General features: G+C 43.6%; 1 protein-coding gene and 1 long non-coding RNA gene across 4 annotated transcripts in view; one reads left to right on the forward strand and one right to left on the reverse strand.

Annotated features, from left to right (window-relative positions):
* The window catches only part of LOC119170582 (CD9 antigen), a 103,988-nt gene that overhangs the window by 4,410 nt on the left and 81,106 nt on the right, over window positions 1-18,472 (reverse strand). For all 3 annotated transcript variants that reach the window (XM_037421791.2, XM_037421789.2, XM_037421790.2), the window contains exons 2-6: window positions 13,113-13,319; window positions 11,881-11,955; window positions 9,190-9,288; window positions 6,472-6,696; window positions 3,913-3,996 (exon numbers count right to left, since the gene is read on the reverse strand). In XM_037421791.2, the coding sequence (XP_037277688.1) occupies window positions 3,913-3,996; window positions 6,472-6,696; window positions 9,190-9,288; window positions 11,881-11,955; window positions 13,113-13,319 (690 nt within the window). The remainder of the gene's footprint in view (window positions 1-3,912; window positions 3,997-6,471; window positions 6,697-9,189; window positions 9,289-11,880; window positions 11,956-13,112; window positions 13,320-18,472) is intronic.
* LOC142796440 (uncharacterized) lies at window positions 6,601-10,725 on the forward strand. The gene is made up of 2 exons (XR_012893842.1): window positions 6,601-6,736; window positions 9,554-10,725. It is a non-coding gene; the product is annotated as an uncharacterized LOC142796440 (long non-coding RNA).

Genomic DNA, 18,472 nt, shown 5'->3' on the forward strand with positions numbered 1-18,472 from the left:
CTTTGTACTTTTTCATGTTTCTAGCATTGCTAGAAACATAAAACATGCCAGAAGAAACTTGTTCAGCAAACTTAGGCACCAACTTGTTCAAGAACAAGCTCTTTTAGAGAGCCCTTTAACACCTATATGACCATGACATTGTAAACACCGGAGGGCTAGAGTAGTTGCGTGACTATAGTCTGTCGTTTTCATGAATGCTCCGATACATCATGTTTAGGGAATAACCTTACGACGTCACAGCCTACTATCATTGTGCCTGTGCCACAAAAGTAAAACCACGGACATGGCTGCTGTTTTTTCGGTCTTACACGGTCAACTCAAGCCCCTCTCTGTGAAACTGAAGAGTGTAGAAATGAGACACAGCAGAGGTCGGCACGCGGAATCAGTCAGCCCGCAGCCTCAGTTGGGACCAGTCTACGTATCCATTCTCTTGATGAACTCCTCCTGTGATTTCCACTGCTTTGGAGAGATTTGTGTAGTATTCTGCAAATTAAGGCAGCACTCAACAGAACCAGGTAATGAATTCCAGTCTTCGATGGAACGGGGGAAACATTAACTTGAACATATTAGCGCAGTAAAGCCTCAAATTAAGTTGTGATAGCTTCATGTTGTTTACTGTAGGGCAATGTTTATGTATTCCTTGTTATTTTACAGTTTAAGTGACGAAGACAAGATGCTTAGCAAGAATTTTAATTACTCTATTCAGAGATGTGAATGGAGTGGAGTTAATTGCAATGAAGATAGAGTAGAAGAGGGTGAGAAATGACGGCTGTAACTATGACATACATATTAATCTTACCACCTTTTTTTGGTCTGTTCCCAATTCTTGAATCTCGCACTGCTTATAAGAGTTCCGGGCAACAGACGCATAGTGAGGCACAGGATGAATTAACAAATACTGCCGCCCAGATTAATCTCAAATTATCTGTGTGTGTCAGTCTGTGTGTGCATGCATTCTCATTATTAAAGCACCACTGCTTCCAGAGCAGTCAATTGGAGAAGACAAGAGATAAGCGGTGCTTTCAATAATGACACTCGACTAGGCGTCATACATACACAAGACATTCATGTTAGTCGAACATCACGGCTGACATCAATAACAGGTGAATACCTGAGGTAAACTAACACAAGTTACCTTCATTCTAACTCAAATGAGACTATAAATATCATTTCCATATAATGTACATATTTGAAGACCAATTTTTTTGTCGCTATTTTTTAAAATAAAATCAAAACTGAAGACGTAATGCTGCACATCGTATGTTCTACCTCTAGTAAAAGTGCCTGCACACTGGGACAAATGCAGCTGAAGCTGATATAAAACAAGCCTGTCATGTGCGTTCCACAAAGGCTGCATGCCGTAACATCATCAAGAAGAGGAAATTCTCCGCCTTTGTTTTGTCGGGCGTAGAAGCATTAAGGAAGCAGAAGGAGAGGGAGGGGGTGCGTGCTGCATCACTCAAGCAGCAACAGCGAACTCTGATCATAAAGTCATGGTCCCTAGAGCTGATGCGAGCGCCACCTTGGCAGATATCGGCGAACAACCAGCCCGCCTACTTTACATCGAGATGACAGACAGCACGAGAACAGCTTCCCTTACTGCAATGACCATATTCCCTTACACCAGCGCTTTGTGGAGCTATGCGAAATCCAATCTAAAAGAAAAAGGCTGCTAGCATTATCTCCTATAACAGAACAACTTCTAGCTATTGAATTCACTGCTTCACCCTTACAGTGAAACTGTTTTCACGCAGTCATCATGCGTTATGGAGAGCGCGTCGGGTGGTGGTGATAATCGGATATCGCAGAGGCACGGCACACTGCGGCCGAGAGCAGTCCATGAAGGCACCAAGGACCGCTTGACAGCATTCTCAAAGCAATACTAATGCATTTCGGAGAAAGACGGCACAACGCAAGCAGACTGGTGTAGTGCAGTGCAAATCGCACAGCACTTACAAGCTTGCTGGATGTCCCTGCGCTGTTTCAGACGCAGTCTACCCTCTCAGAAGAGAAGGCCCACGTGGACAACAGATTCGATGCTAGCCGCGTATCGCTCGTCCACCGAGAAGGAGGCTGCATCATTTCAAGTAACATGGTGCAGGCAGCATGTCTGGAGGCCAAGATAGCCGAGCTGCAATAAACTGCTTCGAAAGGATCCTGAACCGTAACACAGTGACAACGAGACCAAGCTGAGGGGACTTCGAGCCTGCTCCCTGAATGACAACATCGTTAGAAAGTAGAACACAAACCTAAGTCGTGAGGGAAGCTGCTCAGGCAGACTTCAAGGAGTATGAGTCAAAAGTACGGAAGTTGACTCGGGAGTTCAACGATGAGCGGAAGTGGCTCGTTGCATCAGAAGACAAGCTACAATAGCATACCTACCAAGTTCAAGGAATCCGAGTTCCGAGATATTTACAAAATGGGGGGGGGGGGGGGGGGATGCAGAATTACCTGCCTCCACCCCTAATTTTTTTATCATAAAAAGCATGCCTGAAACAGCGGGGGGGGGGGGGGGGGATATTTTATAAACATCGGCCTTGCGGTCTTGCAATGACAAGTGGCCAAACAAACAATGCAAGTAGGGTTTCCCAACCAGTAGAATCTCGGTGATATGAATCTTAACAGGAATGAAAAAAGTACAGTAAAACCCCATTAACCCGGATCTCATGGGACTGGCGCTAATTTCCGAGTTAACCAAATTCTGGATCGGCAGAAATTTAATATCATCAAAAAACGAGGAAATCTGTTTTCAAACCACACAATGTCCGCATAATACATTTATTTTCATGGAAAGAATTCGTGTATGTCTTTCCGGGACACACGTTAGCAGACCAATAAGAGACGGCAATAAGAGGCTGCGAAAGCGCGCATGACAGTTAATTATAATTTGTGGTGTTTGACGTTCCAAAACCACCACATGATTATGAAAGATGCTGTAGTGGAGAGCTCCAGAAAATTCAGCCACCTGGGGGCTGTTTAATGTGCACCCAAATCTGAGCACACGGGCCTACAGCATTTTCACCTCCATCGAAAATGCAGCCACTGCAGCCAGGATTCGATCCCACCACCTGTAATTCAGCAGCCGAGTGCCTCAGCCACTAGACCACCACGGCAGGGCGTGTCACAGCTGTGCTTGACGCCACTAGAAAATTACTAAGTGCTTGAAGTCTGTTCCACCAATATAATAATCAAAAATTTAAAGGAACGCCGAAATGCCTCGTGCCTTTTTTACGTCTTTATTGCCCTTAACTCACTGCTACGTTAGCCACGCACCTTCGGAGCTCATGTGCGCTGGCCCCACATATGCCTTTGAACCTACGCAGTCTTGTTATATATGATCGCATTTGCTTGCATCGGCTGCTATAGTGTTGTCCGCAGCATTTGCAAAAAGCAGCGTCGATTTCTTTGACTGCATGAGCACCAGACGCGCCTACGCGTTTGGGGTTAAGTCAGTTTAGTCGTCACTATACCTGATCTTGTCAAGAGCGAACACGGTTTTGTCCAAATTGGTTGTCGTTTTGTCTAAAGCGGTGCAAGTGCAAGCCGCGCCCGTACTTCTTCAGCTTCCAAAATGTTACTCTCAGCTTGTGCTCAATGGCTTTGGTACCAAATTTTTCATCACCCACTGCAACACAAAAAAGTCTTTGGAACATCAAAATTTTGGGCCATCGGCCATATGTAGTAGAATTTGCCTGGGAAATTGCACAAATACCATGGTATCAGTCAGTTTTGTTTCGTGGAGACACTGCATGTACAAATCTAGATTATAGTACTGTATATTTAAAAATATCCTGCTGCAGGGCTGCCAATTCGTTTGCTAGGCTTGCAGTGAAAGGGCAATGGCAAGCAACTGGATTGAAGCTTTCTGCGCAAAAGATTGGCTTAAATAAACACCAAGTCTTAAATACTCACCTGCAACACTGCAATGCCCAGGCCAATGGCACAAACAAGGACAAGGTTGTTGTACAGGCCGTTCCAAAGAGCTGTTCCACAGCCCTGCATACAGGAAGAAAAATAAAGAGTGGTCGAGATGTTAGAATGAATATGATGACACTCAATGTCTCAACACTCTTTACAATATTGCTAAATGCAAATGGCAATTAATGCAACTGAAAGTGGGACAGTTGTTCTAAGTCCTTAGGAGTCCAAACAATAGAGTTCAAGTATACCAGAACTGCTAATGAGAGGGGGAAGGGGGCATGTGTCAGAACACATTTTCCTGTGGCGTTGAGGGTGCACAATCAATAAGCTTGGTTGACTATTTATATGAGATCGATTATGACAATAAAACAGATGCTTCGCTCAAACAGCCTCTCGTCTGTGCGAACTGTCGCAGTCGGTGACACCACAATGATATTGGCCTCCAGAGATTGTTCCTCTGCAGTGCACAGAGACAATTCCTGCATTTGAATGATACTTACGAATGGCTATAACGGTTGATAAATATTCAGGGGTAAACACAGTTACATTTGAATTTTACTAGGCATGTTTACTTCCATTACATCGACCTTTAAAGGACCTACCAAACCGGTCTATTTTTTGGGTGGGCAGAATTGAGCGAAATGCAGAAAGAAAAAAAAAACACTACCGACTCCTTAGGCAGAGCCTTCCCTTCAAGTGCAACAAACTGGCAAACTGAACATGCACAAACATTTTATAGGTTCATAGTAGCAAATAATGTGAAAATGACATTGAAGAGCCTCATTAGAACAGAAGCAGGGAGTACTTGAGAGATTTTAGCAACGAGAAATAGCATGTCTCCAATTCTGACACGAAGAAAACTATGAAGCCAGCAATCTCCACCATTATAAGATGCAAATTTATTCACTTAACATCTAGTGTCATCACACCATGCTCAGGCTTGCCATTGGTGGCTACTTTTCGCCAAATTGGCGAATTTGAGAGGCCCATGGTGACCGAAATTCATGAATGGTGACATGGCAAATTTTTGGCGACTTTAGGCTTAGGTCTCGACTGAGTTATGCATTCTATACTTGGTGTCTTCAAAACTAATGGGTGACAAAATTTTTTCTATTTTTGTAATTTTAGGCTAACAATAGGAGGTGCACTTTACGTGCAATTCAGTACGTCTGTCCTGTTTCTCGTGTGTATCTCGTCGATTCACCAAGATCCTGGAGGCACCTGGCACATTGGTGTATCCGCCAGCAACCTCCCAGAAAAATTTAGGTCAGTGGGCTTCTTCGCGCACCGCAAGGTGGTGGTGTGCACCAAGTTACTTAAGTGTTTTGGGAGCGTTAATCTGCTGCTATGTCTCGCTTCTAAAATGCCTAGGTGACGGTTAGGCTGCGTGTTCCTACCAAAGCTCTAACTGTCCTGAATAGCTTGTCGACTTCTTCACTGCTGTAGTACCCCCTAATTTGGTGTGTAGGGTTTAAATTTGTTATTAACATACATTGCGGGCCGGCCAAGAAGTCAGCTTCTTTGGGCAGCCTTCCAAAACTGCACTGAGGCGAATGTGCAGCGTAAGCACGATCACACAGAAAACGTGGCGCGGGCACTGTGGCGGTTACCCAGTACTTTTGAAATTATTTCCGTTGTTTTGTAAGTAAGTTGTTCGATGACCAACCACATGATTCCACTGCAATGAAACACATTCAAATTTGCAGGAAGGCTACGCACACCATCCTTCTCTTGTTGTAGCGACTGCTTTGTTTTGTGTTCGCTTTAACTGAAACCATCACAAACTTTTGTGATGCGAAGCTAGCATTCAGGGATGCTGTTGGTGCCTGCGTGCCCTTTCTCAGCGCTCTCATGGCGAAGCGGGTGATGCGACTTCAACCCCACTAAGCCCTGCCATGATGAAGCAGGTGATGTGACTGGCATTGAAAAATGTAAATATAATTTAGGGGTTATGTTATAGATATTGCTACACTTTACAGGTCTATGCATAATGAGCAACTTTTGGCAAAACTTGAAGAAAAAATGGCGACTTTTGACCTTTCCCTCGTCGTTTGGCGAATTTCACTCGAAGTTCAGTGGCAACCCTGCATACGCTACGAAGTACAAGATCGGTTGTCCTCTACATTGTTAATAGGATGCTTATTGTCCTGTAACTTGCGAGAAGAGGTAGACAAAAGTTGATGCAGTGAGACCACAAATTATATATTTGGTCTAAAGCCACACAGTCAAAGCGAAGAAGAACAGGCGCAACCATCTCGTGTTTCGTGCATCGACGTCATCGTCTCCAGGTCAGCTTTTCCCGATTGGCACTAGTGCGCCGCATGTTTATTGACCGACTCCTCAACCGCTGCAACAAGGATGGCGTACTAACTACTTTCCTATAGTCCCTCTCAAGCTGCATCTCGTTCTTCGTAATGACAACATGCGATAAAATTCGATGCCACTGACTGCACAAGCAAAATAATTTGCCTACGTGTACACTCGTAACTCTGTGTCATGCCTTGTCTATCTTTACACCTGGCAAAAATGAGAATAAAGTGCACGACTCACCTGTGTGTGCAGGCCGTGCAGCAGAGAGCCCCCTCCACCAAACTGGCGGTTGATGTCACAGGTGGTCGAATCCTCCTCGACGCAGCACGAACGCGGCACCTGGTATGCGCCCAGGGCCCGGATGCCGGCCTCAACGGAAGCTGCCAGGCCACCCTGTTCTGATGCCTTCTGGTTGATGCGGGCCTGAGCCCAGTCTTGGGGGCCCTCCACCCCGCAGCAGCGCAGCTGCAGGGAAGAGTCAGTCGAGCAGAGCACAGTCAAAGGGGTAATGATGAAGCCATCTAACCACGCTAAGTTTATCTGTAACTGATGATAGCATGCTCAATATTGCTATGTGTGCACACACACATGTGCACACACAGAAAGAACTGGGTTGTAAGCGTACATTTCAACTAAAACTTCAATTAATCAATCTCCTCCCACCACTAGCCACCAACATTTTTGCCATGAGCTACACAACATCAGGAAATGAGGGGCCACTGAAATGACCTCTGCTTAGACGATTGCTATAGGACGAGATCAGAATGACTGCAAAAGTCATTCTGATCTTGCTCTATAACAATTGTCATGTCATACCAACTAGCCCAAACCGCTACGCCTCTGCTCAGAAGTGAGAGATCGTAATGGCTATGTGTTGCTCCATGCAATATGGTACTAATGACTGTACCGCTGTTGCAATGTGACGGTGATCGCAACAATAGCACTATAAAAAGGAGCAGCAAACCACTATTAACATACATCTCTTAGATTATTTGCTGTATATACCGCTGGGTGAGGCACCTGCATGCAGCGTGTTCAGTGTCTCTCGTCATGTTTGCATCTTTCGTGTACAGTGAGACCCCAATTATACGACTTTAAGAGGACTATACAAAATCGTCGTATGACTCGGGTTTCCTACAATCGATAACTAAGAACATAGGCAGTGACGCTGAGCCTTGTAACCAAGAAAACTGGCACAAACCATCTAAATAAGACTGCAGGAGAACCCTGCAATATAAGAAAGGTACACAATATTATTTTTTGGAATGATAATTTATATTGAACGAGGAGTGAAAGAATCTAATTTCAACTTTAGAAAAAATCTTAAACAACCTGCATCTTCGTTCTGATATATCGAGTCCAAAAATCGCCCCTACATAACAGCAAAACCGAAACAGCATTGGCAACTGCCTCTTGTCATAGAGCCAGCTACAGCGTCATCACCATCACATAATGGGGATAGAGCAGGTTTTGTTGCCTGTTTGCTAGGATGCTCCCCCGCCCAACTTAGCTGTGCATTTGATTATTTGTAGCTCTGTGAAGTGCAATGATGACTAGCACTGTTATCACAAGCGCTCACGACAATGGAAAGTTATTTTACACAGTGAACCTTTCTGCTTCACGTCCTTTCATGCACTTGAGGCCTGTGATTAAGAATGGTGACCTGGAAATGTTTCCACAAACCAAAAACATGAAATCCAGATCTTAAAGATTAACTTGCTGACCAGCTGAAGCTACTTTGTGTAGATAGAGGTTCTCTAGCTAACTCTGGATATGCACGCGATCAAGCTGTAGATTGAAGGGATCTTAAAGCTAGTCAATCTGGATCCCAGACACAACTCCCAGGTGAATATTTTCCCATGTAAGGAGGCATACGGCACTTAGTCTTACCATTTTTTTTCTTATTGTCAACTCACAGTCACACAAATTTAATTTTGCACCCACCAATAATTGGTGCACATAAGATTCGAGCACAAGAAGGTAACTTTATTTTTATAAGTATTAGAGAGTCATCATATGATGCATGGTAGGCATAAAATTGCATCGTATAATCGAGGTACATTATTGTTACAAGGGTTTCCAAAATCATACAGATTTTGTCACAAAATGCAGTTCAATGCAAAACTGGGCAATGTATAATCGAGGTTGTACTGTATTTGTTGGTTTAGTCCTCCACATGTACACAAAAATGCCTGTAAGAACAGCGAGGTATCTGTATAGACGAATAAAAATGAAGAAAAAATGCAATCATGCTTTCACACTAGCTTATGAAGATTGTGCTGCATCTTCTTACATATGTATGATGCATTAAAAGAACAACTACTATAGATCACATCTGCAGTACTTTTGTACACGTGGTTTCTCGTAAAATTTGACAAGGGACCCTCGAACACCATCCATCGCTGCGTGTCCTCCACAGCAGAAGTGACCTGCAGTAGGCCGCTTCAATTATTGGCACATATTAGTGTGTTACAGTTTCAAAAGCCGGCCGTAGCCTGCCTGTGGCCTTACCAAAAGCATCACACCGTTTCTAAGGCCACTACTTTTTAAGAATTGCACAAATCTAATACATCTCGAAGATGCGATCAACCCTGCGACTTTCGAAACAGCAGCCCAGAGCACTACTGCACTAAAGCGGAAGACCATTCTGTCTGGCCGAAAACTACCCCCCCCCCCCCAATAAATCACCACTTCGTTTCAAGGGGAAAGCCAGTACATGCTTACATATGTAAACAGTACAAATTTCAAATGCTTGTGGTGTGCCTTTCTCTCAAACTTTGTTGATCAGAGCAATAAAAAAAATATATAAATGAACACAAACAAAACCTCATACTGTTACAATGATGATTGGCCCAGAACACATGACAAATGAACAAGGTGCTCAACAGGCTCATCAATAAGGGCTCTGGTCTTCGTAGTAGTCACTACTGTGCAGAGACAGACTTATCACACACTCACGTCGTGTTGCATGGTATCAATGGTCTTGGTGATCACGTCAGACACTGAGTAGTCCTTGTGCATCATGTGCTGCACCTGGCCTTTGACAGCTTTCTCAAACTGCAAGACAAGAGGGAGACCAACAATCAGACTTGCCCGTGAGCAAAGCACAGCCACAGATTGTAACGGTAAACGAGACCATTTTCATGAAAACTGTGGTGAAAACAGTACAGTGCATGTCATTAAAATGACACTTCTTCAAGAAATTTTCCATTCCAGTGGTGTGGCTGACCAATGCAACTTCAGCGCAGCTTCTGTGGCCACTAAAGTACCACTTCAGTGCACTTACCAGTTACATACATTTAAGTGCAATTCCTATTTAAAGGTACACTAACGAGCCGAGATTCGAGCCGGGACCGGAGAGCGAGCCGAGACGCGGGTGGCGTCGGACGTAGCCGATCGAGCTCCTGCACCGAGTCCAGTTTCCTTATACATGTAACCGCTGCCGATTCACCTGTAACTTAGCACAATACAGTTTTTCTTAGAATTTGAACCTTGCCTTGACTACATTCATTCGGACATCGCTGACATGGCTAAATGCAAAAAAATATGTCAGAGTAAAAGGCGAAAGTTTTAGAAACTAAAATGTCAATATTGTAAGACACGATTTGTGCCAACAGTGGAACATCCTGGAACAAGAGCCCAATGACTTGATATTTTCAGCACAAGTAATTGCTAGCAGTCAATCTACTCATGATAAGAATGAACATTACAGTGCATTGCAAGATGGAATAAAATTCAACTTGTGAGTTTGGTTCATGGAAACAAGAACCTCTAGTAGTTACCCTCAGGAAAGACAGGTGGCCTCGTTTCGTTGGGCTCTGCTTTGTGGCTACGACTTCCAGGCAGCAAAGCGCGGGCATCGCCATATAATTTCCTACAAATACACCAGAGGGGACTCTGGTCCTAATGTCTATGAAAGCGGCAACACATGGCACTTCAACGAACAAGGGAATTATGGGTGGCATACAAAGATTTGCCTAGTCTTAGTACTTTCTGTTCCTTTTGGTTTCACCTTGCCTGCAGCTATTTTTCCGCAGGACAAAGTTCAGCAAACATTCAGCAGTTGCACTTGGACGCCTTAAACATTTAGGATCACCAATTGAAATCGGTTTGCGAAGTTCACAATGATACGTTATTTTATCTGAAACAAAAACCAAAACAACAAACAAAGCCACAAGTACGATCGAAGCCCGCAGGCGTGAAGACTAGGCAAATTTGAGCGCCAACCATCATTTCCACGGTGGCTGAATGATCACAGTACCAGAGTACCCTTTCCATAGGAAACTATGGGCATTTCAAGTGCAATGTCACAAGGCTGTTCTCGGAGGCGGGCTGTTGGAACTGCGCCAACAGCATATGGACCACTGAAACGCAATTTCCTTTTCAACTGAGCATTTCCTTGGCACGAAAGAAGCACCAAGAGCTTTCCAGAATGCTATGTCAGCAATCTGCACCAACACTAAAGTGAGAAATTAAATCAGTTTTGAAAGATAAGTCATTCTATTAGAACACTATTGTCATTTATTGCATCACTGTAGGTTAATTAGAAGAGCAGATGTTTAATTAACAAATTGCTCATTTGAATTTTTGGTCAAAACTCAGTATGTGAACATCATAATGAACTTACGAAGTTAGATTTTTTGCACACATTTTGGTTTATGAGCAGTTAATAGTATACAGGTTCTATATTTAATGGTACTTTGGTGCCCCAACCTGGTGCGTGCTGCACAAGCTTTGTGGTAATGGAAGACTTTATGAATCATTTCGGCACGTTCTTCAACATAAACTTTCGCCGCAGTCGAGAAGCAGCGCCAAGACACTACACCTCTCCAGCGAAATTTCCACAGGCCACTACAGTGGGCGGAATCGCTGCAACATAGCGACTGTATTTTGAAGAGTATTCAAAAACTTATGTGCCTAGCATAATCTCTTCTGGAAATGAATAAGAACAAATTATACTACAATTCTTCCGAGAAACAAGCAGGCTAACAAAAAAACAGTAGTATTTTGATGTATATATATGCACAGTGCTCGCTGTAATTAATGTAATCAATCTTCAAGTAAAAGACAGCAGTCTTAGAAAAGCCTGTCATTCCACCGATATATGAGCATCCTGTAACTCTGCAACAGTAAGAAGGTATTTTTACTCAACTTGATTATGTAATCTCACAGAATGAGCGAGTGAAAGAAAGGAGCTTGCACTTAGGGGCTCGTTTTTTTTCGTTAGACACAATATTAATGAGAACACACAAACATGTCAAGGAAAGCACTGGGGATGTTATTAGAAGTAATCATAATGTAAATGTGAACAAAAAAACTGGACAAAACGATAACTTGGCGTGGGCACAAGCCGAACCTGCGACCTTCGAATAACGTGGCGGATGCTCTACCAATCGGGCTACTACAGAGGCTATCACCCGACCACTTTATCGCGTATATACGACAGGTTCGGTCCCTGCATACAACAAGTTATCTTTTCGCCCACTTCTCTTTCTTCCCATTTACATTACATTACATTTACATCTAATAAGATCTCCTATACTTTCCATGGCATGATCGTCTGTTAGATCCCATTAATAATGAGTGAGTGGGCACAACAATTCTACCAGCATTAATTGAGTCACAAGCTCTGCTTTTTGCAAGACTTACGCTTTCCAGGTTTGACCAAGCCCAGATGCCACCAGTCACTTCAGCAGCAATGATGACCACCAGGAATATGAAGAACTGCGCACAAAGAAGAGAAGAGAGAAAGAATGTGAGAAACTGGGGCAGCAAAACAACACGCAAGGATGAAACTGCTTAACTGTGCCCAGACACTAACGCCCGCTGGGAGAACTGCTGAAAAATGTGAGCAGACAAGCCATATGTGTCTTTGTTCTTTGGCCACAACTGTCGTGGTACAACAAACTATCTCCAATTCGTCTTCAGTTATAGTATTGACTTTTCCGTCAGCTTGGTCTCCGCCAAAGGTTCCAATTTACAAGGAAGAAAACTTTTACCATTTTGATCCCGAAACCAGGCTAGGCTATATTATTCGAGATAAGCAGGGCATTGTATGCGAGGACAGCATGCTACCCCGATTGATGACCTAGAGTCGTGGTTTGAATAGCAGCCGCATATCTTACCTCACAGCGCTCAGGGTACTGTTGAATATGCCCAGTACACACAATGTCTCATTTAAATTGGCAGATATTATATTGCTCCACAAAAAGCTTAGTGCGAAAGCTGCCAATTATACCAGCACTCATCCTATTATTTATGTATGGCTTTTGTTTTCTTCTTTAAGGGAATATATTTGAAAATTCATGATGCTGTATGCTTAGCCCAACATAAAAGCAAAACTGTGTTGTCCTCTGTTGAGCAAGGCAATCTAGTGTTTTGCAATGCGCAATTTTTGACACTGTCAATATGGGCTGCTTTGACAATGTCCTATTGCACCTGTCGCCTGTGATTGTACTGAATGGAAGAGCTATCAAACTGGACCATACACTCCCGATCACAAATAACAGGGACGTGGCAAGTATGAACTAGTCTGCTTGCCAGGGAAAGTACACACTCAAACCTCGATATAACGAATCTGGATATAACAAAATATTGGTCATATTAATGAACAGTGTTGCAATACATACTGTGTTAATAGTATACCTTTATAACGAATTTTCAGACATGAACTTATCTTCGTGTAAGATGCAACTTTGTTAGAATGAGGTTTGAGTGTCACTCAAAATGATGCAACAGGCTCTAGAGGTCAGCCCAAGGCATAGGCTTGCACAAGGTTCTCCAATCGGGACCGTGGAGAGGCAAGTTTTGCTGCAAGGCTTTTGCACACATGCGTATGGGCTGAAGAAAGCCCTCGGGACTAGTGGCGGCAAAGTACTCACGGTGCAGAGCATGCAGGGGCTCTCCCGCAGGGCTCCACAGCATCCAAAGAAGCCGACAATGGCCATGAAACACCCTGCGCCGAGCAGGATGTAGATGATGGAGAAGTACAGCTGGCTGTCCTGGCTGTTGCCCCCTTCAGTGGCCAGGTACTTGCTGCTGTCCAGCAGCAGCATCACCGACACCACCACCACCGCAATGCCCGCAAGCTGTAACATAACAAGAAGGCATCATGAACATCTCGAAAAACACCATCAGAGTTTGGCATGCCTCAAAAACCATTGAAGACAACTCATAGGCTGTCCCCACGACGGCGCAATGTCCCAGCAGCGCACATAATCATGGTGCAACTTATAGGAATGGCCACAGTAGAGCTTGTGAAAATGCTGCCAAGTTCTACCGACATGCATTTTCTCAGTACATATTTAATGTGTAAGCATTAGAAGCCTCATTCTGAACAAAAAGCATAACAACGGTATGCGTGAGTTTCCCACGCACACAATAAAGGTCCCTCTAACAAACAGTGAAAATAACTGTAAAGTAAAAATAACACATAAAATGTGCTTTTAATTAGACAAAAAATAAATTAGAATATGAATGGTTTTATCAGGATTTTAAAAGAATGATTTATAACACAAAAGGCCAATACTACAATCAGTAAGCCACCAACACATGAATTGACAGAGTGCAACAGAACACCTTTTTAAAAGTTTTTGTCAGCAAGCTACTGCATTGGGGCACCTTATGCATATTTCATTCCACCCTGGCAGACGTACTGCATGGGCTGCATAAATGTGTCTGCAGCCCATGCTGCAACAATTCGTGATATGTTTCAAAGCAGCCAAAGTGTGGCACACTCTCAGACTTGGAAATTATGCTGATAAATACATGCCAATTATGAGGATCTCTTTTTCTCAAGCCCATGGCCTTTGGTGCACTACACACATAAAGACATATACCTGCGCACACATGTAGACATATACCTGCACATATATCTGGCTCGATGGCTCCCGTTTACTTTCTAAACATCTCCATCATAACACCAATTGCAAGAGTTGCAACGAAAATCCTGTACACTAAAAGCAGGCCTGTGTAAACACCTCAAAATAAACAGTTACTAGGGCGTAGTTTCACCTTTCCATCGATTCGCAGTCATTGAAAGTGCATGGTAATATATGCCCACTATGTTAGGCGACATGTAGACAATTACATGTTTAAACTGAACAGTTTCTGAACTGTTTCAGCGTGCAAGACAGATGACTGCAGAAATTATCATTTGGTACACTTTGTTATCTCGTTATGTCTTATCTTATCAAGGTCACATGTCTGATCAGTGTGGTAACACAGCAGCAGACTGGAACCAAGGGCTTGACATGTATCGGCACAAGACGATAAACATCGCACTCAACTTTCTCTACTATGCTTCCATGGCTTTCTGTTAATTACTTTCGAAGCACTATAGAGGTTGCTATAGTCACGGAATGAAGGTAGCAGGTGGTGCCCTCCCCATGTGATGTGTGCATAGTATATATAAATTTGTTAAAATCACGGAAATGTCACCTGAATCGTGCCAGTATACGAACCTGAAACAGTGCAAATCCACCTAATTGCGTACAGGTTCAGTGAACAGCATGAAAATTATACCAAACCCTGACATAACTAATGAAGCCTATTAGAAGTTATCAGGTATAATGAAGCAATGCATTTCAACCCTTTGTCACTAATATCCCTGTGCAATAAATAATGATTGTTAAGTAGATATTACTGCACCCGATTTCACTTATTTATAACAAGGCATTTCACTGCATAGGAAGAAAATATACACATAAATAATGTGGAGCGTCAGGATACAATGTAGCCCTATCTTTGAAAAAACGCTGTAGTATCAAAAGCAACAGAGCTTGAGCATATTATCGACTTATGCAAAAGGTGATTGAGAATGTGCAATATATAAAACAAAACCTAGATGACAAGCTTGCTTGTCCAACTGAGCTGTAGTAAGTATCGAAATACTTAATTGGAACTTCTTTTACTTGCAAACTACACTGTACAAAACCACGAAGCCGTGCGCGACGACTGACGGCATGCTGTGGAACATGGGCTCATTCGTTGCTGTTTTACGACAAGCTGCATGCTTCTATTTCCATGGCGACAAAATATCTCTTCCACTAAGCATCAGCCAGCAACATCATAGCTTCCAAAGTAACCTAGAGAAAACAATCTATTAGGTTGGCTTTCAAATCAATGATCCCTAGGCTCACTGGACGTATGGCCAGTGTAACTTATACTACACCGCTGCCTGCAAATTGATGGTCGAACAGTTCTGCAGTTCAACTTAACAAAATAAGACACTGCTGTCCTGATCTTATCTGCCAAACAGGCAAGCCCAGAAAGGTCACTGATGATAAACTCGCTTGCAATCTTTTCCTTTTGTCAGGAAAATGCAAACAGGGCAGTTACACACACATTGATAAAACAAAAAGATACCGCAGACACAGAAATAGGGGCATGTAGCTCATCTCAGATACACGTGACCTAGCTTCATCAGAACAAATGACAATGTTTCGTAAAAAGGGCAAGCACCCTGACGGCTGCGAGTGATGGCCAAGCAATTGAGGTCTCTCCATGTGCACACTATTTCGGTTAATAAAAAAACTGCATCACGAAATAAATTTCAGTTCTGAGCACTCTTCGTATTTCCCTTCATGGCCACTGCTTCATTTTATGTTTGCCATGACTAACATTGTCCACGTGAAGCATAAATGCACTGGCTTACAATAGGCCGAGAAATATGCAAAATAATTGCGTCAAACGACGTATGAAACTGGGCTGATAAAAGCTGATATTGATATTATTATGTAATGCCAATTACATTAGTGTTTTCACAGCTGCGTCTCTACTTACACATGCATATATGCAAACTAGTATCTACATTATTGGTTGAAGCTCTTTGTACACCTTACTTTAAATATTTATTTCCAATGTGCCTCATATTATAAAACACACACAAAAAAAGCTTAATCCCAGACAAGTGACAATTGTGGGCGTTGGCAGGGGGGTGCAAAAGCAGCATTGGCCTTCCTCACAGCCCCAATAACTCGGCGAATAAGGAGGGGGGTGGGGCGATATACTCGTATCTTCCGAAATTTCACGTCATCAAAACAACCAGTAAAATATTTTCCTGTCAAAAGAACTCGCGTATGTCTTTCTGGGACACACGTCAACAGACGGGACGGCGCAGCCGGGAAAGCGCGCGTCGAAGTTTCGCTTGAGGTCCGCAGATCACAAGAACAACGTTTACGATATATTATAGATTCTTCGGAAAACTTCAAACCGCTTCCAGCCCTTTTTTACGTCTTTATTGCCTTTAATATACCGCTCCATTAGCCACGTGCCGCCACACCGCGGTGGTCTAGTGGCTAAGGTACTCGGCTGCTGACCCGCAGGTCGCGGGTTCGAATCCCGGCTGCATTTCCGATGGAGGCGAAAATGCTGTAGGCCAGTGTGCTCAGATTTGGGTGCACGTTAAAGAACCCCAGGTGGTCGAAATTTCCGGAGCCCTCCACTACGGCGTCTCTCATACTCATATGGTGGTTTTGGAACGTTAAACCCCACATACCAATCAATTAGTCGTGCGCCTTCGGCTAGCAGCCGCCATTGATGATCGCGTCGGCGGTTGCGAAAACAACAGTTCCCGTTTTCAACGCGTCGGCGCTGGCTGCGCACGTGCCGTCAAAACCGAATCGTTTTCTGCTGCCAATGATCGCATCTGCCGCGCTTTTTGTCCGCAGCGTTTGTAGAAAGCAACGCCACTTTGACAGGCAGAGCGTTGGACGCACGTGCGCCGCTAGTTCGGTAGTTCGCCGCTAGTCGTCATATATGATCGTGTCAAGAGCGACCCGCGGCTTTGGTACTTTCATACGACCCACCGCGACGTGGAAAAAGTATTCGCGACATCCGAATTTCGGCTCGATGGACAGAGCAGATTTTGTGCGAGAAATTTCGCGAACTCAAATCTGCCAGATTCGCATCGTCGGGATTCTATACTGCACGTTTAGATGAACGCCTCCCGAGATTCGTTTACAATAAAATGCGAGTCATTTGGTTCGCAAAACGCCTGAACCGGATCAACTGGGCAGCTGCGTTATTTGCGGCCAGATCAAGCACACAAATTTCTATCTCCGGGAAATTTTCCCGACAACCGTATACAAACGTAAGAAATAATCGAAATCCGCGACTCTCCCTGATAATTCGGGAGACTTGGCGGCAGGTATATTTAGAAACGCAGCCAAGCTACGAGCACTGCGCGGTGAACATGCGCAGTGCTTTCATGCACGTACCCTTCCCTCCCATGTGCGCAGTGCCTCCTATTGCTAATCGTACCGAGAAAATGTAAAACCGTGAAAATGGAATAACATGTTTAAAGAGAGATCATATAGCAGAGTTGAGCAAGAATGATAGGAAAGAACAACTGTCGAATGACAACAAGATGAACCAGAAGTTTAGCATCGCCAGCTCGGCGGCAAAAAGTTTTTTCACATGATTTAAAGTATCGATACACCACAATGAGATGGCAGGATTACATGCGGAACTAAAATTAATGATAAAGATGATGAGCCGTACTGCGCAGATGCATCTAGCTTGAAATTCAGTGTGGTTCAGTGAAGGGGCGTATCATTATGCATAAAGACACAAACATGTGAAATAGTTGAAGTAAATCACTCTAGTTGAAGTAACCAGCATTTTTCTGCACATTGAAACGCAAGATTGATAAGCTGCAGATACTCAATGACTGGCAACGTTTCGTGAAGTAACCATTCATAAAAATTCTGTGCTCATGCACGTTACCTGAACACACGCAATTGTTTTATGAGCAGTGGTTACGATATATTTTAAAACACTTACAGTAGACCCATAAGAGACCTTATATCTCGCACAGTGTGTAATTTCACTCGTGTTTCTTTTTTCTGTGTAAGGTTCTTACCATTGTTTTAAAATTGAACATTAAGAGCCAGTTAGCCGAGGCTTCCATTTCAGTTCACCTGAAATGTGTGTGTAGATATGACGAAATGTATGGATGTATATATAATAAGCAAACATATTAAAATTGGCGTTTTTCTGTGTATGGACACATATCTAAAGTTGCACGATTGATGAACATTTTAATCAAGTGTGCGCAAGGCATCGGAAGTACCGGAGCTTTCATCGATGCGAATGCAGCGCGCGTGCACGAACCGTAAATTATGCAGAGTGTAACATGGGGGCAAATCGCGAACGTCTGCGAATTCAAATTCTGGCCTCTCTGCTCAAGAAGCGAGACGCGGCCACATCGGCGGAGGCGCAGATAGGAGTCGTCCGTTGG

This window comes from Rhipicephalus microplus, chromosome 2 (genome assembly GCF_043290135.1).
Source record: "Rhipicephalus microplus isolate Deutch F79 chromosome 2, USDA_Rmic, whole genome shotgun sequence".
NCBI lineage: Eukaryota > Metazoa > Arthropoda > Arachnida > Ixodida > Ixodidae > Rhipicephalus > Rhipicephalus microplus.